General features: G+C 36.1%; 1 protein-coding gene across 1 annotated transcript in view; it reads right to left on the reverse strand.

Moving 5' to 3' along the window:
• CFAP46 (cilia and flagella associated protein 46) overlaps positions 1 to 25,216 on the reverse strand; it is a 93,539-nt gene that overhangs the window by 14,418 nt on the left and 53,905 nt on the right. The window contains exons 30-50 of the mRNA XM_086752003.1: positions 24,510 to 24,635; positions 23,940 to 24,107; positions 23,415 to 23,563; positions 22,036 to 22,134; positions 21,636 to 21,765; positions 20,560 to 20,706; positions 19,005 to 19,205; positions 17,361 to 17,467; positions 16,345 to 16,527; positions 15,452 to 15,587; positions 13,694 to 13,882; positions 12,784 to 12,972; positions 11,982 to 12,113; positions 10,875 to 11,054; positions 9,374 to 9,541; positions 5,822 to 5,919; positions 5,049 to 5,128; positions 4,498 to 4,649; positions 2,499 to 2,620; positions 1,996 to 2,078; positions 733 to 897 (exon numbers count right to left, since the gene is read on the reverse strand). Of these exons, the coding sequence (XP_086608129.1) occupies positions 733 to 897; positions 1,996 to 2,078; positions 2,499 to 2,620; positions 4,498 to 4,649; positions 5,049 to 5,128; positions 5,822 to 5,919; positions 9,374 to 9,541; positions 10,875 to 11,054; positions 11,982 to 12,113; positions 12,784 to 12,972; positions 13,694 to 13,882; positions 15,452 to 15,587; positions 16,345 to 16,527; positions 17,361 to 17,467; positions 19,005 to 19,205; positions 20,560 to 20,706; positions 21,636 to 21,765; positions 22,036 to 22,134; positions 23,415 to 23,563; positions 23,940 to 24,107; positions 24,510 to 24,635 (3,004 nt within the window). The remainder of the gene's footprint in view (positions 1 to 732; positions 898 to 1,995; positions 2,079 to 2,498; positions 2,621 to 4,497; positions 4,650 to 5,048; positions 5,129 to 5,821; positions 5,920 to 9,373; positions 9,542 to 10,874; positions 11,055 to 11,981; positions 12,114 to 12,783; positions 12,973 to 13,693; positions 13,883 to 15,451; positions 15,588 to 16,344; positions 16,528 to 17,360; positions 17,468 to 19,004; positions 19,206 to 20,559; positions 20,707 to 21,635; positions 21,766 to 22,035; positions 22,135 to 23,414; positions 23,564 to 23,939; positions 24,108 to 24,509; positions 24,636 to 25,216) is intronic.

Here is a 25,216-nt window from a genome sequence, read left to right on the forward strand (position 1 = left end):
ACTTTAAATTTTAACTTCGGTACTAGAAGGTATCTTTGATTTATACAAAAAGCTGCTTACTGCCTGCACTTATTATTCACTTTTAGAATAAATAAGAATAAGTTTTAAAATGCCATAAGGATAAGTTTACCAACTGTCCAACTACCTCATTTAACAAACTCATTCCACTGAACAGTTTATATAGGCTGTAAGTGTCTTCACTAATGGAAGAAGTCTATAAAGCCTATGGGATCTGATCTTGCCCATGCACAGCACAAGAATTACTACATTGATTGACCTTAAGGTAATCTTAGCTATACAGAGAGGAAGTAGTTCAATGATTAAAAGTTTTTTACATTTGCTATTTTGTGCAGTCTTACATTAATGTTAAAAAAATTAACAGAAGTCTAAATTCTTATTTCATGTTTTTCAGTGCAGCTGAAAACAGCTTTAAAGAATTTAAGACCATACTTGTATAACTGAAACTTTGCAACATTTTAGACTCCACTGAGTTTTACATAATTCTCTAATATGTAGATGTTATTTTAAATTAATTAGCACTGCCAACTATAATCAGCCTGTACATTACTGAACTAAGTCTCCTGTACTACCTAGTCCATCTAAAATACTGGAAAGCTATTGTATGTGGCAGTCTTCCAGTAAAATACAATACACCATTCATATTATTTAAATTTTAAGTATCTTGTTCACTGCATCATGATGCTACTACAAAGAATGTTGATCTAATAGTACCTGATTCAGCCAGATGTATTCGATTGTAGAGAATCTGGAGAGAAAAATCTCTGGATACAGAACTGATTCCTTCTTCTTTAAAGATACTCAGAGCTTCCAAAGGCAATTCCATAAATAACTTATCTCCTAGTAATATCACACACAATCCTAAGTCCACAGGTGTATCTGAAGAAATGTAACATGCCATGACTGAGATTTAGTAGTTCTCAGTATGTATATAAATAATTTAAGTTATATGTACAAACCTAAATTTCCTCTATTGTATGACACCTGAACTCCATTTTACTGTGGATTAAGTGCGTTACGCAAAAATATTTCTTTTGATACTGTTACTCCTAAGATGTTGTCAAAGTTCTATGCACATGCACTTGTGAGCACTGATTCTTCAGAGGGAAAAATATCCCCATATTAATAACCAACTGTCTCAGTCCAGCTGTATTAATGTATTCGAGAAAATGATTTTTGCAAATGCAAAATTGCCTTAGCAGTGTTTGGCTAAACAGTATAGAGTTGTAAAGGAGCTCTTATCCAAACCTAACTGTGTCTTTCTGTAGGCAACTTTTTGCTTCTGTTATTTAGAAAAGAAACCTACTGAATATCATTATGACAACATTTTCCGGTTCTACAGAGAAACAACAAACACTTGGAAGATAGTTATTCAGTCTTTGCAGAACGACAGCAGCAGCCAGCTGCTAGATTGCAGAAAGAAACTCTTGTAGGTAAAAGCAAATACAAATGCATATCTTTTAAATGTAATTTTTAATTAAAAAACTTCACTGCTCCCCATCATAAGCAAAAAACTCATCCCCAAAGCAAGCCATGGACTTCATTGCCTCTTCTCTTGGAATGTGTTTAGGGACATATTCCAGCATTAGGTTTGCATTAAAGCAAACAACCAGTGAAAGTCCATAAAGTAAAAAGCAAGAAAAGACAAAACAAAAAGAGATCAACAGACTTAAAGTTCCTTCTTTTGGCCTTTCTCCTGAAAAGACCGATTTGTAATAAAGCCATTTTATTTAGTTGTCTAAAGCCTGTATAGTTTGGAAGACTGCAAATATATGCACAAAGACAGCTCCATCCAGTGTATAAATAATCTCTCTGGAAGTATATTAAAATACTTGACTCGATACAGAAAATAAATAGACAAAACCATTGCTAAAGCCTTTTTCTTCTTCCTGGCTTAAAATAAAATTAAATTAAAATGACAGGATTTGGTGTCTGTCCCCGCGCACACACACAAATTGTACTCAAGAGAGCACATACCCCGCATTCCAGTGTGCTTGGTGTCCTTACTTTTCACTTTTGTTTTTCCTGATTCAGCTGCTGAAATGGAAGGGTTCTGTTCTCTGGGAAGAGGAATTACAGATAAAACATTACCAGCAGTAATACTCATGTAAGTAAAAGTTTGCACAGGAAACAGAAAGACAAAACTGCTTCAATCTCAGTGAATTTTTACACAAAGGATGTACCCCCTCTGGAGTTACAGTCTTTTGTAAATCCCATCCATAACTAGTTAAATTACAATGTTTCATCCTCAACTCAATATTGTATAATGTAAGCAGGAGAACAGTGCTTGTTAGAGAGGGCCATTAGATGGCATATGGTTCAATCCTCTTAGTCTTGCATACCCTGCATATACTGTCTTTCAAGACGTAAAAAGTTCATTCAACATAGTCTATTCTTGCTAAAACCATTCCTGTATTTCTAGGACTTGAGTCACCATTCTGTTCTCACAAACGATGATAAAATGAGTCTAAATGTCTTACCTGATATCAGAAAAAACAAACTGTGACAGCACTGGTTTCAGATATTCTTCCATAATTTCTAATATTTCAGAGAAATCCGACGTCAAATCACGTCCATTATCATCTATTTTCTCTGTTGGAGTCTATCACACACATGCAACAAAAACCAGAATACTTACAAAATGCTATTTAACAAGGATGGAGGGTGTATTGTGTTCAGAGGCCAAATCAAATAATTTCAAACATTATAAAATTGAAAATGTAAGTACAGAAAGTCAGTTTCAAGACTACTTTACTTCAAAACATCACTCCTATCAGCATTTTGCAAAATATTCTAACACAGGAATCAGTACAAGATGTCAATAGTTATTATTTAAGTGATTAATATATTTCTGCAATGTCAATGGGGAATGCAGAGAAGTCCAGCAGCAAGAAAAGATAATCTAGTGCTCCAAATAACAAAGAAATTGTGAATGGACACATTTGAGAAGTAAACAAAAACTGCAAGACGAATGTAGAAGTAGCAAATGACAGTGTATGGAGAGATCAGTTGAGCCAATTTAGGAAAAAAACTAAATTGGATCAAGAAAATAGATAAGGGGATAACAGAATCATGTAGGAGAAGATGACAGTAAAAACTGAAACTTCTAAAACCAATACAGATGGACATGAAAACACTAACTGGAAAATTGAGCTCAACTAAATGGCACAGAGTGTTGGTATTAACAAACGGACTTCTCACCCAAAGCTCTGTTTGCGTGGCTCTGTGCAGGCTGCATGCATAATTAACAAAAGTTGTAATGCACGTGCATTTTAAAAACCTAAGCCACTTTTTTTTCATCTGTTCTATCTGACATTATATTATCACCTTTTTCTTTACTTACGCAACTACAGCAATCCTTACATAACTTGCCATTACAACAAAGGCTGGCCATGGACAAGAGAAAAAGTGATCAACACTCTTTGAGCATCTGCGATAATCAGTATTTTAACTGAAAGAAGCTAACATGATTAATAAAACAGTTACAGTTCAAGAACCAGATGTGTCAAAGTTGTGTGAGTAAAACAATGAGAACTTATACAAAAAAAATTAAATATGATCTACATTTTTAACCTTTATATTAGTGATGGAAATAGGTCTATACCACCTTTTGTTAACATGCTATATTTACCAGAGAATTTTGATTGATACTGAAAAGCCTAAATTTTATCTAATGGAGGAAAAATTAAATTAAATTAGAATGCTAGGATGTAGACTCACACATTTCACGTGTAGAAAAATTTCTGTCACCTTTCAGGTTAAAAGCTTACAGGAAAGTCGCAGGCTTTTCCAGTGTATCTTTATGCTGCACAACTTGTGTTCACTGATTGTGAAAAACAATGTCCTTACAGAGTTGAGCCTTCTTGCAGCAACAGAAAACTCTTCTCATCTAGAATTTAAGAGTGTTCCTAGCTACAAACTCGGAATTCCAATGACACGTGTCCTTGAAGCAAAATTTTGTGACTAACAAACAGAATTGGATCAGCTGTGTCCAAATAAACAGCCATAGCATAAAAGATACTGTGTGCCCCAGCAAGAAACCTTTCTGTGTTGGAAATCAGTAGTAAATCTCTGGGTAAGATAGTTTTATTTTGATTAAAGGGTTGAGATCTATGATCCCTTTTTTTTTTTTCCCTTGGGACAGCTGGGGCTTTCATGTGAGAAGAAAGAGAATATAAATTTGCAAATGCAAACCTTAGAGGTACAGCACATTTTCAAGTAAATTGGTCTCAATTGCATCAATTTTCAATTCTGATAAACTACTCAAGATTTCAAAGCTGCTGAATGACACTGAAAACAGTAAAAGAATAATACAGTAAGATTAAATTTTGAAGCACAGTACACACTGTTTAGTAACTGAGATGACTAGAGATGTTACACTTGGAATAAATGGAAAATTTTGCATAAAGAATGTTTATGATAGTTTTTTAGTACATGCTTTTAATTTTATTTTAAATATAAGGTAATCAAATATATTACCACATCTGTTTTGGAGACACACTCTTGCAAGTTTTGAATGACAGCCTGTTTAAGGTGACTCTTCATCTTTTGCTGCTTGTAACAACGCACTTTTTCCAACAAAACACAAAATGTATCAGGATTCACAGGAAATCGAGAAACTTTAGCTTGCACTATTAAAAGGAGGATAACACCATCTTAAGACTGTTTTTGAGACATTGTATTTGTACTTGAAGAAATTATTTCTAAAGCCATGGTATTCTTTGAAAATTAAGTTACTTTACATATACATTTAGCACAAAATATATACAGAAATATACAATGAAAACAATCTCTACAACTATTCATCTATAACAACTTTAGTCTTCAAATATAAACAAAATTTCTGTAAACCATCACTAGATACATTCTATTTGATAATGAAACACATGTACATAGGTATTTACTTTCCTCTAGTATTAATAGGAGTTACAATTATTTTAAAATTTTACTGACTGCAACAGTGAAAGATATGAGCCTTCACATAACATCAGTGCAACGATTTTTATCTCTTAGATGTAAGAGGCACTTACCCACTGGCTGAGTGGGCCTTCCTTTTTGCTGTGCAGTACTTACTTTTGGCATCTCAATCAATGAACTGTACAAATTTGATCTATGGAAAGCAGAAAACTGCTGAGTAGATTATCTGACTATTCAGCCTTGTTTATATGAAGCAAATTTATTAGATGAGTAATTATTACCCTCTAATTTAATGTGCTCACAAATCCTCTCAAGATGCAATATTTACCCCCACCTTGGGGTGCAAAAACCTGCAAAATCTGGAACAAACTGAATGGTGCAAGAAAAGTTCTTTCGTTGCCATATATCCAGTAAGGTAGATTTTCACTTGTTCCATGACAATTGTTTAAGATTTTTCACAACTGGTGAAAGTACTCGCAGTCAGTTGCCATAGCTCAATTTATGAGGAGTCACCAATTAGGCTGCAGAGGAGATCATTCATGGCTCTATAAAGCTAACTATGACCCCTCCGAACATTCTCAAGAGCATAAGCAATAAGAGCTGAAAACTATTAGCAGAACCGCGGAGGATACCAAGAACAGCCTGAAACCTTTCAAGTGACCTCTGGAGATTTGAGAGATAATTAGGAAAATCAAAAGTACAGAAAAAACATACAGCTTTGAGCTGTGGGCATTTTTATTCATATATTAATCTGTTCACTATCCTAAAATTCAAGTCCAGTGAAATCAGAAGTAAAAGGAAGGCAACAAACAAGCAAAATAGTGATTATTCACAAGTGACATTTGTAACAAATAGAATGCTCAATCAAAATGATGAAATTTTATACCTGTCTTCTGCATGCTGGAGAATAATTATGTAGAAATTAGACGGCAATTCATCCATTATATTAAAATGTTCAACAGGAATAGAAAGATTTCTCCATGCCTGTACAATAATTTAAAAGTAGCATTATTTTCATAATTTTATAAACCTCAATCTCAGTTACTTAATCAGAAAAGTGATAATAATTCTAGGGAAGAAGATGCTAATATTAAAAAACAAAAAAAAAAGCCAAAACAAGCACTCAGCAGATGTGCTAGGACAGAAGGCTCTGTGCAACAAAAGGAAGCACTTTTGCACTGTGAGGGTGATTGAGCGCTGGCACAGGCTGTGCAGGGAGTTTTTGGAGTCTTCATCTTTGGAGATATTCAGAAGCCATCTGGACACGGTACATGGTCCTGGGCAACTGGCTTTAGGCGGCCCTGCTTGAGAAGGGGAGTTGGACAAGATGACCTTCAGAGGTCTTTCTAACCTCAACCACTCTGTGATTGTATTATTTTTGTGCAATGCACAAGAACTTATAAATATTATTTAGAACAAATTAGAAATACTGTAACTTATTCCCCTCTTCATAACAATACCACTTTTTTTTTGCCACTACGCTATCTGTGAAGTTAAAGCGCTATCAATCCTAGCACAATATTAGCAAAGGAAGGGAGCAGAATAATTCACTGTAACATTTTATATTTGTAAAAGACTACATGAGAGGAACAGCCCTGCAGACACCAAGGTCAGATGGAGGATGTACTCCAGGCCCCGGGCTGGAGAATCCAGAGCAGATTCCCCTGCAGCCCGTGGTGCAGCCCAAGGTGAGGCCAGCTGTCCCCCTCCAGCCCGTGGAGGCCCACAGAGGAGCAGGGATCCCCCTGCAGCCCGGGGAGCCCACGGAGGAGCAGGGATCCCCCTGCAGCCCGGGGAGCCCACGGAGGAGCAGAGATCCCCCTGCAGCCCGGGGAGCCCACGGAGGAGCAGAGATCCCCCTGCAGCCCGTGGAGCCCACGGAGGAGCAGAGATCCCCCTGCAGCCCGTGGAGCCCACAGAGGAGCAGAGATCCCCCTGCAGCCCGGGGAGGCCCACGGAGGAGCAGAGATCCCCCTGCAGCCCGTGGAGCCCACGGAGGAGCAGAGATCCCCCTGCAGCCCGGGAAGCCCACGGAGGAGCAGAGATCCCCCTGCAGCCCGTGGAGGCCCACGGAGGAGCAGAGATCCCCCTGCAGCCCGTGGAGGCCCACGGAGGAGCAGAGATCCCCCTGCAGCCCGGGGAGCCCACGGAGGAGCAGAGATCCCCCTGCAGCCCGGGGAGCCCACGGAGGAGCAGAGATCCCCCTGCAGCCCGGGAAGCCCACGGAGGAGCAGAGATCCCCCTGCAGCCCGTGGAGGCCCACGGAGGAGCAGAGATCCCCCTGCAGCCCGTGGAGGACTCCAAGCCAGGGCAGCTGTATATGCTTGAAGGAAGCTGTGACCTTGTGGAGAGCCTGCATTGGAGCAGGCTCCTGGCAGGACCTGCAGCCCCATGGAGAGGAGTCCATGCTGGGATGGGTTTGACTGGCAGCGACTGTGACCCTGTGGGGGACCCATGCTGGAACAGTCTGTTCGTGAAGGACTGCACCCCATGGAAAGAACCCATGCTGGACCAGTTCTTGAAGAACTGCAGCCCATGGGGAGGAGTCACACTGGAGAAGTGCGTGAAGGCCTGTCTACCATGGGAGGCACCTCCCACAACCCTCCTTCCCCATCTCCCCTGTGCTGTTTGGGCGGCAGGGGGGAGGCAGAGGAATCATGAGTGAAGCTGAGCCTGCAAAAAAGATGTGCGGGGGGAGGATCTTTTTTAGTTTTGTTTTTATTTTTTGCTATCCTACTCTGTTATTAATTGGCAATAAATTAATTTTCCCAAGTCAAGTGTGTTTTACGCGTGACTGTAATGGGTGACTGATAGCCCTGTCCTTATCTTGACCCATGAGCTTTTCATCGTATTTTCTCCTCGCGTCCTTTGGAGGGGGCGGGGATACAGCAGCTTGGTGGGCACCTGGCAACTAACCAAAGTCAACCCACCACAAAGATACTGTACTAAAGAGTATACAAGCTTATACAACCAAAACCAACCAAAAACCTCCTAGTAACTAAACAGTCTGACTCCAGATGAAGAACTGGTCCTAATACAGAAAAGATCATGAATGTTTTTTGTGACTGCTGCATTTAAGCATTTGTGTTTACATGTTTTTGAGATTGAAGTTTTATATGCTTAAGCACACTGGGTACACTCTGAGTATACCTACATTATAAAGTGGTACAGATCATCAAGAAAAGAATTACACACTGTACACTTTTCACTGATTTTCACTTCAGAGTGCCTCTGGACTGGCCCCCTGGACCGAATGTCCATTCAGTGTGGCCTGAGTGCATCAGAAAATCCAGCTCAGTCTTTGTCTGAGAGAAACCCAGCTCATACAGTCATTGTACCACAAGGCAAATCAAAGCATGAACACCTGGGAGATTCACTTTGAAAGTGCATCCTCGATCTGAACTAAAAATCTCAACTGAATTAAAAAAAAAAAAATTAATATACCCTCAGAGAGAACTACTTCAGTGACCACTTTGAGTATTTTGCACCTCATGCAGCCTATTTTTCTTATCCTGTACTGTATCTCTGCTTGCCGCATTTTGTAAATGCTTAAACGCTGACAGCTACAGCTAATCTTTCGTATCTGACTTGTTGGTAATTTTTAATTTTGTTCATTTCTAACCTAGGGTCTTCCGATCTTAGTTTTGTTATCCACTTTTAGATCTCAGAAATTTGAAGAATACACAGTTCTCAGCCAGCTTAGACCAAAAGACAGAGTATTTATCTCCCAGAAAAGTTTAAGCTTTGTTTATTGCTCCAGAACTAAGATTACATGAACTACATCTTACTGGATCGTTTCTCTAAATACGCAGTTTGCAACACCACAGTTTAGCTGATGCTCAAACTCATGGATATAGCGTTTGATTTTTAACAATCAGGGTCTTTTCATAGGGTAACACTTGCATGGGGACCCGAGTATCTCAAAGAGGACGACTGCGTGCTGTTAGATGGCGACAGGAGTCTCTGTTGCAAGGGTCCTTTACAACAGCATCTTCAGCTGGATTGAGTGAGACTCACATGGAATTAATGATTTAAGTGTGCAGATAACAGAATTTGGCCTTCCAGCTATACCAGACTGTAACTACAAGACAAACTAGAATTGCATCCTTAAAATCTCACTTCTGACTTAAATTACATAGCTCATGCCACACAGATAGCCTAGCATAAACAAAACCACAGGACAGTACACACCACACTAACAAAAATGTATTTCGATTCACAACCAAGTCAACTCCTGACTTAAATTAAGAAAATAAAAAAGTTTAATAGAGTTTAAAGAAAACAGATTAAATATTATTTAATTCTGGGAATAACTGAAATTATATATATCTCTGTGTGTGTGTGTATATGCATGTATACATGTGTGTATATCTCTCTCTGTGTATATTTATATAGCATGCATATAAACCCCTAATAAGTATCAATCTCAAAAAGTTACCATTGAAGTAGCAGTCAGTTGCTGTTCCACATTTTTTAGAAGATCACTTGTGTTTCTGTTTTGTTTTAAATGATTCTGAAGAGGCAATAATGCTGCCAGTCGAGAGCTGCTGGTGTTAGATGTAGCTGTTAGAAGGACGCTCTTCATCATCACAGACGCTGAACAGCTCTGCAAAATTTTTATATCTATTTACTTTCCCTCCTCAAAATAATATAAATACTTATCTACTCTATGTTTGTTGTAACATATATATATATACACATTAAAGAAAAAGTCTCTTGCTTGAAAGATGAGATACATTAGCAAAAGTCTGTCTGCTATTTGCTAATCTAAACAGTCTGGCAATAACTTATGAAGATTTCTTAAATATGGATAGCTAGAACTGACTTCTTAGCCTACTTTTATCATCTGTGTTCCTGCACCTAGTCATCTAAGGTCTACATAGAAAGGTAAGTCTCTGTGTTCTGAACTCAGCCTTTGAAGTAAGCTGAGTCTTTTCTGTGTTTCTGTGCCTTTCACTGTATAGCTATCACATCACACATTTCAACAGACTTCCTACAAAGACCAACATAAAGGGTAAGACTTTATATCCTTTTCTTTCAGCAAAGATACCATGTCCTTTGAATCGATGCTTCCTAAGAGGTAAAGTATCTTTTTTTTTTAATTTAATGCAGCTGTCACATGAAAAAAAAAAACACAATTCAGGTTGACCTAGTCAAAAGTTCCAAAAGGAGACTTAATATTGACATGGAGTGACATTTTAAATGTTAAAAAAAACCCAAAAAACCACAAAAGCAAACCTTTCTGGGCAGAATATTAACTGAATGAGCAGAATTTTTTTCCCAGTAAAATACATGACTACTCGTGGTTTTGGTGCCTCGATATGCATTCTACTTAGGCTGTTCACTAACAAGTATGCAGCAAACCACAGAATCACAGAATCATAGAACAGTTTGGGTGGGAAGGGACCTGTAAAGCCCAGCCAGTCCAACCCCCTGCGAGGAGCAGGGACATCTCCAACCAGATCAGGTTGCTCAGAGCCCCGTCCAACCTGGCCTGGAATGTTTCCAGGGATGGGGCATCCACCGCCTCTCTGGGCAACCTGGGACAGTGTTCCACAACTCTAATTGTAAAAATTTTTTTCCTAATACGTAGTAATTATAGTAATTTATTCATATTAAAATCTTTTCACGTATGCAATGACCAATAAAAACATCAAGTCAAACACAACAGATACTAGAATTGTTAAAAAGCCACTGATCAAACATTTTGAACTCAGCAAATGTATAATAACATTTTATTACCTGTATTACTTGCTAGTTCTTATATGTATCTGTAAATATATTTGATTATCTGTACTACTACTGCCTGTTCTTTTATGTATCTGTACATTGTGTTCTGTGTGCCCCATCTTCAGGCTATATGAATAGATATTTTTGGTTTTGTAACTTAAAACACCCTTTTTATACTGGAAAGAAGCACAATACGTTAGCTGCATTACCTGATGAAGTGCCAAAAACTGGCTAGCTGAAACTGGATCAAATTGTTGAAAGCATTCAACCATTTCAAGACTAGCAGGAGCCAGGACATCAGTAAAATTATTACTGAATGCAATACCCATACACTGTAACAAAGCTTCACTGGATTGAGAAAGATACTTCTGAGCTAATCTATGTTCCTTCTAGACAACAAAAAATAAAAAGCTCTATATTAAAATATGTATTAATATTAAATTTGTTATACATATACAGATTACTAGTGTGTTAGAAAAGATAAGTATTACTTTTTCATGACTAATTTTAACACTTTTTCTCCCTTTAAAGGCATTTACTTAATATATGATCAAAATATGCAAATATAGATTAATTACTTCATAGACACCAACATCTGTTATACAACATTTAAAAATAAATGCTTTAATAATACAACATTTAAATATAATGCTTTATACTTTTTTTTAGTATAAAAAATGTACTTAGCAGAACAGTACTTAAATTCCAGGCAATATGAGCCGTTTGGAACAAAAGAACTTTCTGTCAATTCTCAGTACAGTTGTTGCCATTGACAACTAAGTATATTTGATATAAATAAACCCACAAATTTCTTATCTCAGGTACACTCCCAATTCCTAGTGTGCTTTAAACTGCAGTAGTTAACTAAGATCACCTTACCATACAACACAACTTAAATTTTTGAAGATTTTTATAAATGTCTTGTGATGGAAGTTATTTCTTTCTTTACTCCCAGTCTGCAAAATATTATGCTCCCTTAGAAAGGCAATGTTTGTGAAGCAGAGACAAAGCTGCCTTTTTCTCTTGTTCTGGATGTTACATGCTCAATCAGTGGAAAACCACTGAAGTATAAATTATTTCTCCCACAGAGAGCTCCCACAGCATGTACTGAGAGGCAGAACAGATACACAGCACAGCAGTTATGGAAAGCTGGTTTCTCTGGGGTGTTTTGGAGATTTTTTTTCTCTTGTAAGATCAAATTTATGTTAAAAATATTTCCATTATCAGCTCAAACAGAACTGATAAGGTAAGGTGACTTTTATTCTGTTTAAAAAAAAAGCACTCAAATTCTAATGCAAGCACATATGCTAATATACCTTTAATTGCTGTATTTTCCTCCTACACTCATATTGACATTTATTAGTCTGTAAACTGCTGTCTTCCTCTTCCTGTTCACTGCATTCCGCTGAAGTAAGGGAAGTTTTGGCAATGTCTGATTTAGTTTCTTCCTACTCATCACAGTACAAAAAAAAAATAGAATAATTAATAATTCCATTAAGTATGGCTGGTTTCATTTCTTTTGTGAAAGTCTAGGTGAAAACGGAACTAATCTTAAAAGAAATCATCTCACTACATGATGCTGAGAGATTTAGTAATGTTATCAGGCATCAAAATTTCTCAGTATGTTATGATGACAATACGACTAATAGAAACGAAAAAGGCCCTCCATATAACATCTAAGATTTTGATTTTCTGATATTTATCCTCCGTTAATTTCTTCTCAACACTTTAATTCATCACTGAATTTATAACAACTCAATCAACACGAAAGGAACTTACAAATCTGAGCTTCTAATCTACAAGTCATTACTTCTTGTTTGCATGGATTCAGAGACCAACCTACCTAGCCCTTTGCAATATTCAAGGAAATTTTTTCTGTCTTTTGAAAATGTTGTAATTCGCATATTTCAGGAACAAATAAAAAATTATATCTACATGAGCATGGCATGTAGGCAGAAGCATTTTACTGAATGAAATTACTTGGTTCAGTATACATTTTTATTATGGCTTGCATGCTCTAAATAAAGAGTAGCATTATACAAGTGGATACAGAAAAAATACTGTAGTAGTCAAACTTTACACATATGAACAAATGTAAATGCAGAAAAGAATGCATACCATAACATTTGGCTTCCAGTAAATCTCTGAATGTATAGGATCTAAATGAATGGCAAGTAAATGAAGAGTTTTTCCAGTGAGATATAGGCATTTGGATTTGATGTCAGGACAGCCTTCAGAAAGATTCTGTATGTTTGCTAACTGAGCCAGTGTAATATGACCCACAGTGCATTCCATACGCTTCCAATCCTGGCAAAATACATATTTATGTTTATTTGCTTATATAGATGCACACATATAGAAACACACATTTTAAAAAAAAATCTTACACATTTACATCCATCGCTTTTGTTAAGTGTGATTACACTTTCAACTACAAATGAGTTGTCTTGAATTTATTAACCCAAATTCATTAACAATTTATTTAAAAAAGTACACTGTAACAACAATCAGTGCTGAGTAAAACACAGGACAAGGGGAGGTCACTACAGAGAACAGTTAGGATACTGTGCTTTCCTGTAACAGCATTTCCTGTTGTCACTGTCAGAGACAGAATAATGGGCAAGAATCTCTGACCTGTTCCAGTGGGGCACATCTTAGGTTCTTATTCATCAGCTCAGTTAGGCACTTCTGCCTAAATTTTAGTGTTTTAAAAATAAGAGACAATAATGCAAAACCCCCCTTGTCAACTATAAAACCTCAAGTAATTTCTCTGCTACTCTTAGTGGTTTTTAAGTCTCTGCATTTGAGAAACAAAATTTCTGAGAAAAAAAATACAAAAAGAAAACCCCCAATAAACCATCCCCAAGAAAAAAACCCCACACTTGAACCATCTTTGCTGCAAAAATACATGAATAGTCTGGGGATCCTTTTCCTCAGAAGTGGAAGAAGTTCCGCTATGGAAAACATCCCTTGGAAACTTCATTATACCTTTTATATGCAAATCATAGGACTAAATATTTTGTATTACCTGTTCTGTTGCTTCGTTTTCAATAGTTCCCCTGATGAATGCCTCCACAATTTTATGAGATGATGCTTCTCCTACTTTTTTAAGCTTTTTCTCAGTAATAACAAGATGAAAAATATCCAAAAGAATTTCTACAAGATTTATTTTCCTGTTAGCTAGTTGCCTCATTAATGGAATACTAATAGTTGCGGCCTGAAATACAAAAGAAAGAAAAGTACAATTGCTATTAAAATATTTTTGCAAATTTAGCTGATAAGAAGTTAGAATGTTGTATTTATTTTAACTAAAGAAGCAAACATTTTAACAACATCACCTCAGATCAGAGCTATTGCTATGAAGATATTTAAGTAATTTAAAAGATAAAGTTCAATGTCATATATATTGAAAAGCAATCAAAGTAGCTGCATAGAAAAAAGAGCAACTGCGTTTTTGCTTTTTGTGTTTTACGTACCTCCAAAGGAGTTACAAATGTGTATGTAAACCCAGAATTTTAATATTAATGGCTTTGGTAGCTCATAGAATCATAGAATCTTTAAGGTCGGAAAAGACCTCCAAGATCATTAATACCACCATCAACCCAACACCACCCTGTCCACTAAACCATGTCCTGAAGTGCCGTGTCTACACGTTATTTGAACACCTCCAGGGACGGTGACTCCGCCACCTCCCTGGGCAGCCTGTCCCAGTGCCTGACCACTCTTTCAGTAAAGATATTTTTCCTAATATCCAGTCTAAACCTCCCCTGCTGCAACTTGAGGCCATTTCCTCTTGTCCTATCACCAGTTGTTTGGGAGAAGAGACCAACACCCACCTCCCTACACCCTCCTTTCAGGCAATTGCAGAGAGCCATGAGGTCTCCCCTCAGCCTCCTCTTCTCCGAGTAAACAACCCCAGCTCCCTCAGCCGCTCCTCATAGGACTTCTTCTCCAGACCCTTCACCAGCTTAATTCCCCTTCTCTCAACGTGCTCCAGCACCTCAACGCCCTTCTTGCAGTGAGGGGCCCAAAACTGCACACGGTATTCGAGGTGCGGCCTCACCAGTGCCGAGTACAGGGGGACAATCACTGCCCTACTCCTGCTGGCCACACTGTTCCTGACACAAGCCAGGATGCTGTTGGCTTCTTGGCCACCTGGGCACACTGCTGGCCCATGTTCAGCCAGCTGTCTACCAGCACCCCCAGGTCCCTTTCTGCTGGGCAGCCTTCCAGCCCCTCTTCCCCAAGCCCGATGCACTGCATGGGGTTGCTGCACAAAAATACTTGCTCTTTAAAAAAGGTAAAGTAGAAAAAAAAGCTGGATGCTAGAGTATAATAATGGCACACACTAGTAAAGTAGGCTGCAGGCTTTCATTACCCAAAATATGCTATTTTGAAGACAGGCTTTCTTTATTTACATAATGTTCTGTGTAGCGTTTTTTTTTTCCTCCTGAAAAATAAACACATTATTGTGAAGAATTTAAAACTTGTGAGGTATTTAGAGAATCAAAAATATCTCCAAGTTTAGACTTTTTCTTTTGTAGCTATCAGATGAATTTTAGGACCAAATCAAATTGACAGGACCAAACAAATCCTCTACTTTGTGCTCCTTGTCTTCCCTTTTTAATCTGTAAATTCATTTGTCATATAGCCAAAGTGTCCAGCATTACAGGACGATAATCTCATCTGGGGCTTCCAGGAATTATCCAAGAACGAGTGAACAGTACAACTGAGTTAGATTTCTTCTCCATGAGTAGAAAAAAAAAAAAAAGAAGTATCTCCATACCTCATGAAGTGCGAATAAGCTACAAACATTATGAAACAGTTCCTCTGTTTCGGATACTGCCCTCTGAGCTAAGTTATAAGCATCTAAATAGTGACTATGCTTTTCTTCCTTCTTTCTTTCCCGCTTGGCAATCATCCTGAAAAAAAAAAACAAACATAAAGCCAAAGGAACTAATATAAGAAAGTGTTTATTTTTATGGTATCCACACTACTGAACATACATAATAGAATAATTAGATTTTTTTGTACATGTGTTTTCTAAATGTTCAAATAGGAAAAGTGAATGTTCACACTTTTTTTTTTTTTTCCCCAAGGTCTTATTCTTGGAACCGTACTGCTGCAACGCAAGAAGATGCCAAGACATAAAGAGAAGAAAGGCAGGCAATATTCTAGAGCATGCATTCACCAGGAACAAAATGGCAGAATAGCCAGATACAAAACATATCTCAGGTTTTTTTTATGGGACATCTCGGAAACACCGGGGAGTCAATGCATACTGTGTTTTGCACTGTTGCTATTACAGCAATTTCTAGACCACCATTTCAACAGTAAGAATTGTAAAAGCCTATGAATACTTCAGAATAATTGCTGTGGCTGTCCAATTGCCTTTACAAATGGGAAGAGAAAAAGCTGACTTTGAAACCTTGATACTTTGTTTTGACCTCAAAAACAGTACAAAAATCACTAGTACCATCTAAGATTAACTCTGCCCTCAGTGAAAATAATTTTCTGAATACAGAAGAAGTCCAGAATGCAAATAGATGTGTAACACCAAGATATAAAACCTGGCAACATTATCTCCTCTCTTACATCTTTAATTAGACTATAAAAATTTAAACAATACACTTTGTGGGCTAGTTAAAATAAAATTTTTCATCAGAGTTATAATCTTACCTCTGAATATTTGCACATTCTAGCAGTATCTCAGTGCTGCAGTTTTTATGACCATAATGAAAGAAGTCTTTCTCAATTTGAACTAATTTATTGTAAGATTCCTGTAGCCCATGTGGCAACTGACAAGAGTCAGGATTAATTGTCATACAATCTTGGGCAAAATGTATCTCAATAAGTGCTTTCCTAGGAATAAAAATAAAGTACAAGATAGCAGTCACAAAACACAGGTTATATTTGAAAACAGACATATTTCTCTCTGCTCGCTTTTAAATTATAAGAAATCTAGAAAAGGCCTCTTCATTCTTTAAATCTGTTGTCTACAAATTATAGTAGGTCCTGAAAAAAATATAAGTATTATATTTTCAGATTAGAATTGAGATGTCACTTGTTCCATGTATCTAATTGTTCAAACTGCCTAGGCCTAATCAGTCGTCTAAATATAGCTGAACTGAGAAGACTATTAAGTCTTCCCTTTGTAATCCAAAGGTTTCACACTTCTGGAAGAGAAGGAAATGTAAATGTTATGTACTTCTCTCCTTTTATCAACACATTTTAAACTCTCTGTGCTTGGATTTCAATGTAACCAAAGTCATTGTTTAGTTTCATCATAAAAAGGCTTGGATCACGGTGAGAAGACTGCAGACTACAACAGTGTTGTGAGAATTATCTGTGCTCGAATAGATACCTCTGCATAGGCAAATGCATCTTTCTCCTTTGGCTAACCTATACCATAAACTACGTATAACAGGTTGTGGAATCTGTACTAGCTTATTAACCTAACAGGCAGTCAGGCTACAGACAAGAATGAAGAAACTGGAAAGGAAATTTAAATTTTAAAAAACCCCAAAACATAAATTAAATTAAACATAAACATAAGTAAACATAAATTCTCAACAATATTTGAGAATCCACAGAATGCATCATACTAAAACAAAAATAAATGGTAAAAATCACCATATATTTACAATGTAGCTGCATAGTAGAGGCTGGGCATGTTTTAATGAAAAGACAGTTACCTGGCTTCAAGAGATGCAATTACACATCCCAACTCCGATTGTCTGTTGGGTCTCTTCAGTAAAGTAGATCTGAGCACATTTACAGTGCGTTCCAGTATCTCACAAGCCTGCAGGTAACATCAGACATTTCGTAATTCTGTTTTAAATGTCTGTGTATAATATTAAACATTCATTTACAAAGCTTAAATTTTGTGCAGTTTGTTAAGTATCTTTCCCTAATATTCCCCAAGATGATTGATTCTTGACAACTGTATATAAGCCTGGGAAGCATGAGTTACGATCACATTTAGATATTTTGATATGATTAAGTGAATGGAGCACACACACACCAGGAGAGAATATGGAGCTAGACTCCTTTTAGAGGTACACAGCAAAAGAACGAGGTGGAACAGACTCAACTTGGGAAAAAAAAAAGAAATTCTAAACAGATGCTCCAGTGTTTGGCGGGCGGGGCAGGTAACAAGGCCCCAGAAAGGTTGTGGATTCTCCGTTCTTGAAGATATTGGAAAAGTGGCCATATATGCCCCAGAACAACTTGATTCAACAATGAGGTCAGATTTCACTTCAGAATTGCCCCTGTTTTGACTGGGGTTAGATCAGATGACCTCTAACCTAAACAGTAATTTGTTTCTGTATTTCAAAAGCATCCTCTTGGGGACAGGTTCCTGCATCCTTACTTAACACTGACCAGGAAGTGGACGTAATCCACAAGGAAATCTTACACTATTACAGTTTTGCCACCTGGGGATGTAAAAGAAGTCCCCAGCCAACAGTTTTGAATGAAAAAGCCCTTAGGCAATGCTCAAAACCTCATCTATAGATTCGCCCTTACCAAAAAAAAATCGCTGCGGCAGTCATGTTGATCAGATATGTGGAGGAAAAAAAACCAACACTTCAAACACTTCCTTAATAGCTACACTGGTAAAACCTTATTAAATACTTTCACTGGTAACCAGGGATTTTGTCCTTCAATGACTGTAAATGTGGGTTCAGCCCAAATCAAAATAATCCCTCTATACAAAACAGACTCACACAGATTTTCAATAAAGGACAGGTCATAGCACACACGAGGTAACATTTACACTGAAACTCACAAAAGTTGAGGATTGAACAGTAAATGGATATTTGAACGTTAAGGGTCACATAGGAAACGGTTTTCAATAAATTTGTATATTATACTTACAGTAGTATCTTTCAAAGTCTAGAAATAATATTCATAAAACTATTTTAAATATTTGAAAAGGAGGTGCATACTAGGAAGTAATATTGAAAGTTATAATCTTACTAAATATGGACAACAAACCCATCAATGTTAACAGAACTGTCTGAGTATAAAAGCATTCTAACCAAGAGAATCAGGTCTCTGGGATTTAGTTACACATACTAGATTACAATTGCTCTTTTTTCAATAGAAGGATATACAACTTATCATAAAAGCATCCTAAATCTCTGTGGGTAAAATCTCCTTCCTACTGGCCTGCATCTGTTTGTTGAAGACACAACAGAGAAAGTAACATTAACTGCATTTAACACCTATTTTTGCTTTTTTTTGAAATGCAAAGGCTACATTTCTCTTCACTGAAAGATAGGCACTACTGCTGCAAAGAAATCAAACATCAAAATAAAAAAAAAAACCTTCCTTACCATGCTCTGTTTTCCTTTCCCCTCTTCCTCTAGAATTGCTTCTGTTAGAGTAAGAGTACTGTTGTACCAAAACTGTTCATTTCCTCCTAGAAGCCGCGCTTTCTCAAGGAGTGCTTTAGCTTGTCTGTGGTTTCTTTCCAGGTTAGCCAATACAGCAAGTAAGTACAAGCACCTTGATACATCACACAGAGCCCTCAATTCCTAGGAAGAAAGATATGTGACGTATATACAGAAGACCCACTACTGCTATTCATATTTACTTCTAGTCATAATTTAGATTAAACTCATGAATAGGCCCAGAAATAAGAAGCGAAATGTATTTCCTCAATTATTTGCAGAATTTCTTAGTTACTCCTTATATTATTTTGCTTTTTTTCAAAAATATAAAGTGTCTACTTCATATCAAAAACTTCAAATCTTCAAATATACTTCATATTTCTTTATATGTTCCTGTATCTTCTACTCCACAAATCAAGCAAGCTATTCTTTTGCTATTATTTAGCACGCATAAATCTGCTGTCATTTGTCAGGATCTGATGAAGAAATGTGATGAAAAACTTTTTTAGTGAACTGGCACCTAGATACACGAGAGCTCCACAAAATTGACAACGTTACTTCATACTAGTTATGAACTATATACTAGTAGTATACAAGAGATAAATACAGTATAGGTAGTATACTAGCATACAGAATAATGGTAAGAAATCATATAATTAAAATTACTGTCCTTCCTAATGTCTTTTGAAGTTTTCTCAATGTACAATACTAAAGTCACGCTTTAATAAGAGACATATATTATTAATGAATATATTCATATATTATCATTGAAAGTATTAATGATTCATGCTAAATATACATAGGCAGTTTCTACTTACATGAGAAAAATTACTATGTGGAATAACAGGATAACAATTTATTGCAATAATTATGCTTCAGTAACCCGTATAACCAAGAAAAGAGCTATAATGGAGAACAGTAGATATAGGAACAATATCTTTAATGTAAACCCTTCGCAATAATGAGATGATGTGGATCTGTTTGGTGGAACATATGGACACTCATCTCGGATCTGCCAGAATTCTAAACCCTAATTTCAGTGTCAGTGGCTGTTTATCAAAACACAGTTAGCAGTAAAACCATAACGAAATTCAAAATGATATAACTAGACATTCAAAGGATCAAAATGCTGAGAGGATGGAGCTAAATGCTCTCTCTCTCTCTTATGAGCAAATCTTGAACGTCCCTAAACTATTTTAACAAACAAGGTTTGGATATACATACGTCTTCCAAAGTCACTGCAAAGAAGACAGAGATGCTGACGCTACTTCTCAAGTTGAAATAATCTTCAGACAATTCCCATAAAGTTGGGTTTAAGTGCCAGATATTTAAATGTACGCCTTATATATGTTGAAACTCAAATGACATAGGTTTGGGATGGGGAGGGGAGGTTTGGTTTTGCAATTTGATGATTGTTATGAGGAATGACTGCATCAAAATGAACATTTTTCCTACATGTTTTATTAGTTTTTCTTTTTCTACATTATTTCTGATGTACCTGAGTTGCAGCATGGGCCTCTGAAAGCAGAAGTCTTGCTGGTTGATATAAGCCTAGCTGAATTAGTACTTCAGCTTTTTCTATCCACAAGTAAGGGAAAGAAAGTGCATTCAGACCTTTTCCTGTTACCACATTTAACTCAAAAAACTGAAAAATAACAAGACATCACAAGTTCAAAAATTTCAACACTAAATTAGACAGAACACAAATTGTTATTAACGATCATACTCAATTCTTGATATATCCCACAGTTCAGCTCTACTTCCTAACTTCGAAATTCAACATTATATTACAGGAAAAACAGGTTAACTGTGAGATTTGGGTTTTATAATCATCAAAAGGCATTCAACTAATAAGTACATACTATTAAAACTTGTTTTAGAACAAATTAACTACTTCGCATCTGCTACTGTCACGAAGAAGTTGATACTTGGTAATAACTAAAATGATCTTTGGAAGAGTTAAAAGAGGTGACTCGATTAGGATTAGTAACTAGAAAAAAAGGAATTTTACATGCACAACAAGAGGAAAGATATACAAAGAGAGCAAAATGATATGAGGAAAACAAGGACAGAATTGTCATAATGAAGAGGAAAGTGGAGTTAAACTTTAAGAACATCAGTAAGGCAATTATCTTCCTGAAGAAGAGACAGAAAAGATAGAGCCGAAATATTTGCATGCCTTTAAAACAATGTATAAGAGGGAGCAAAACAGTACGCAGTGGTGTAATTGAGATACGAAGAAGAGAAAACTGATACCGAAAGCGAATACTATGTCTTTAACTTCTCAGTCTTTTCCATTGATTTGCACTAGTCCCAAATTACATTCATAGAAAAGCAGTTTTACTTTGCATGAATACAGATTCTATTATTGTTGTTCCACAATATAAATAATATGCCAGACAAATCTATCTCAGTCAGCTGACACTTGCCAGCAGAATTTAAGTAGCATGCATTTTAAATGACTTTGTGTTCACGTATTTCTCAAGTATAAAATTATTTAAAAACAAACTAGTAAGTAATTAAAATAAAAAGGGAAGAGTAATTCATTAAAGAAATTGGAGTAGAAATAAAAACCTTTTCACTTGAACTAAGGATACGCTCATCCCTACTACCATTCAGGTGAGCATTTTCAAAAAACGTTTTTCTTTCTTCTGTCTTAGTATGTACTTTTTTTTCTCTTTTCACTGCAATTTCTTGCCTACACCTAAATGACAAGAAAGAAAAAGTAAATTCAAGTATATTTGAAAAGTATTTCATAATGAAATATTAGTGTGTTAGGCATCTTCACCATACACTCACTATGTGGACGGACAGATATAAAAGAATCATGCACAAAATTTAAGGGCACAGCTAATGTACCAAATTTATGTTAAGAGATAATGTTTCTTAGTAGTTCTTTCCCCCAACAACACTTATCAATTGTAGGGAAAAAAAAAAGTCAGCTAAATACAGCCTCTGTAGTGAAAATACATACATCGCTTGTTCTAATTCACTTATGTGTGCTTCTCCAGCAGCTTTCTCATGATACAAAGATGCCTGACTCAGTTTTAGGTCTGAACATATCAGGGCAATTCTAAGAACAAAAAGAAGACACATTTAAGAAAAAATTAGATTGTTAAATATGTTGCTTCATATAAACACATTACATATAAGAGCATATATTCCACATTTGTCAATCCTACCTTATGTCCTGATTAATAACAAAAAATTTAAATTAAAAAAGGGAGAAATGTGGTAATTGAAATTACCCACTGATAGAAGTCATAGAATAACAGAATGGTTTGGTTTGGAAGGCACATTTTGAAGATCATCTAGTCTAAACTCCCTGCTGTGGGCAGGGGCATCTTTCACTAGATCAGGCTGCTCAAAGCCCTGTCCAACTGACCTCGAATATTTCCAATTATAAGGCATCCACTAAGATCCCCAACTCATCCATCAAACCCGTATCTCTTCAATTTAGTGGCAAAAACTATGTGTTAAAAGTATGAAAATACTTATAATATGGTCTCACTACAGCATGGAAAAAACCCCATACATGTGTATGTACTAACCTACTTTTCTGTATTCAGTAAAGAGTAATATATTAATGTACACCTATCAGATCATATATAAAAAAATCAGGGCACAGATATAAATAAAATACCATGGAATAAAAACAAATCTTGAGGAGCCAGCAAAAAAATTTATCTGGCAAAGCTTGGCTGCAAATCAAATTCCTATTAGTAAATCACGTTTAGTAAGACAGTAACTCAATAATCAATTGGCAATCCAGATAAACACACGTACATTCGTATGCATGAATATTTATCTGGTTTGTTATGTGGGATCAGTTTCAGGCATTTAAAAAATGCACTATGGCATTTCACAAACTATTGTAAATTAAGCAAACAATTATTGCTTATAACTGTTAATTATTAAGAAAACATTATGCAATACATTCAAAAAAGCATGATGAAATGTTTTAGCTGAAACAGCAATAATTGGTCATTGTATGCGTATTAAATATTTTGTAATCAAAACTTCTAGGGTTGAACATCCATAAAAATAACAAAACTTTGGCCACTAAGACAAATCTCTATAAAAGACAATGTGCTTACTGGGACTACTTACTTGGGTTCTTAAGCTAAAGAAAATATATTTTTGACGCAAGATGGGAGTTTGTCTTTTGAATACTTAAAATACTTTTATTGACTTTTTTTGGACTTAACTTTTTTCAGTTAGTTGACAATAAGATATTACAAAAATTACTCACATTACAGTGGTCTGAGTTCATAATCCTGTACCCCTTCCCCTGTGGAGATCATTCACTCGATTCTGTTTCTCTTTTATTTAAAATAAATAAAGGATACGAACCGAAGGTGATAGAGATCAGATAGGCTTCTACATTCCACAACTTCATTAGCAATAACTTCAGCTAGCTGAAAGACTGGAAGAATCAAGTGGGGGCAAAAAATTTTCTGTAGTTCTTTAGATAAAATGTCCATAAAATACAAAGTGCAAGTCTGAAAATAAATTTTTTTAAGATTCAATCAGTATAAACATAATTCTGTAGAGAATAATTTTTAAATTAATGATTACACTTTCAGTTTCAAACTTTACTAAAAAAAAAAAATTAAACAAACTTTCAAGCTGAAAAAGCAGATAGGTACACAGAAAGCCAGTAAATTTATTCTGTAAGTCAAGTTCATTTCAGAAGGCAGAGGACAGACTAACACGTTTTGAGGTATTAATAAATACTCTGACAAGGAAGTATTTCTGACAGCTGTCTGAATATACTCTTTATCGCACATATAGAAAAACTAAAACACAATGTAGTTCTCTGCTACTCATGTTTTTCCTAAGTAATAAATGCTCTAGACTTTTGAGAAGTATACTTACAGGTTTTGGGAAATTATCCCAGTTAATACCGTAACTATTTGTTTTCTGTTTAAAAGCATCTCTGATTTCATTGGGACAGTCATAACAAGCCCATTCTTCCACATTTGCTGGTAAGGTATCAACTGATTCTTTCTCTTTAGGCTTCTCTTTCAGAACAGAAACTTCAACCTATAATAAAAAAATAAGGACATTTATGAGGCCAAATTAACATTCTCATCAGTATTAAATAGTTCTCTAATATACAAAAAAAACCCAACCTTATCTGCTTAATATCCTTTGAAGTTTTGTCTTTTTTTTTTTTTTTTTGACCTCTGGACTGTGGGTTTTACAAAACAGCAGTATTTTGACCAATGTAACAAACAAAAGAAAAGAAAAAGTATATTTGTAAATTTATGACCGGTCAAGCCCATGTGATCGAGTGAAGGTATGACACACAGACTTACAAAGAAATTCTTCACAGGTTGTGAGAGTCTTTACAGGAAAGCATATGAACTATTTAACAAATGAGCCCAGGTAAACACCTCTTAGAAAGAGATGATTGTTTTAATTTCACAGGAAAGGCGTTCTTACTTGTTTCTCTTTCTTTTTGTCCTTCTCTTTTTTAGGAATAGTTATTGACTGTACATTCTGAGGAGCTGTAAATTGTGAAGATCTTGATAATACTTTTGTAATAGGTCCTGATGCTGACAAGGATACCTAGATAATCGAACAGTTACAGTTAATTCTTTTAAATTTTCAATAACAATGCCAATTTCTAGTAATAATGCCTATTCACTGTAAGTCACTATCTACAGTTATTAACAACTGTCACGTAGCATGTTATGTTTGCACTAGAGCTTTCTTCAGAAAACTAGAATTCCAAAGACTCTTAGATGCTCACATTATTATTTCTACAAGGATTTAGGATGATCATGACAACGCACTAAAGCAGCTGCACTGTCAAAAGATGACATCATTCCTGTGAGAAATACTACTGCTACTTTTTTTAACCTGTATGGTCACAAATTCAATTATTTTTTTCCAAACTGCTAGTCTAGATTGCTTTATCTTCTACAAGGAATGAATTTCGTGTTCAAGTAACCTGGAAGCCTGCGAAGAGCCACTCTGTTCTCCTTCTAGATTAGTCTTCTATAATCATAGAATCATAGAATCATAGAATAGTTAGAGTTGGAAGGGACCTTCAACGGTCATCTAGTCCAACCCCCCTGCAATGCTACTTCTATAATGCTAATTAGCTTATATAATGCTAATTAATGTTATGTAAAAGAAATTTCTAA

Source organism: Chlamydotis macqueenii, chromosome 7 (genome assembly GCF_036417535.1).
Source record: "Chlamydotis macqueenii isolate bChlMac1 chromosome 7, bChlMac1.mat, whole genome shotgun sequence".
Classification (NCBI taxonomy): Eukaryota; Metazoa; Chordata; class Aves; order Otidiformes; family Otididae; genus Chlamydotis; species Chlamydotis macqueenii.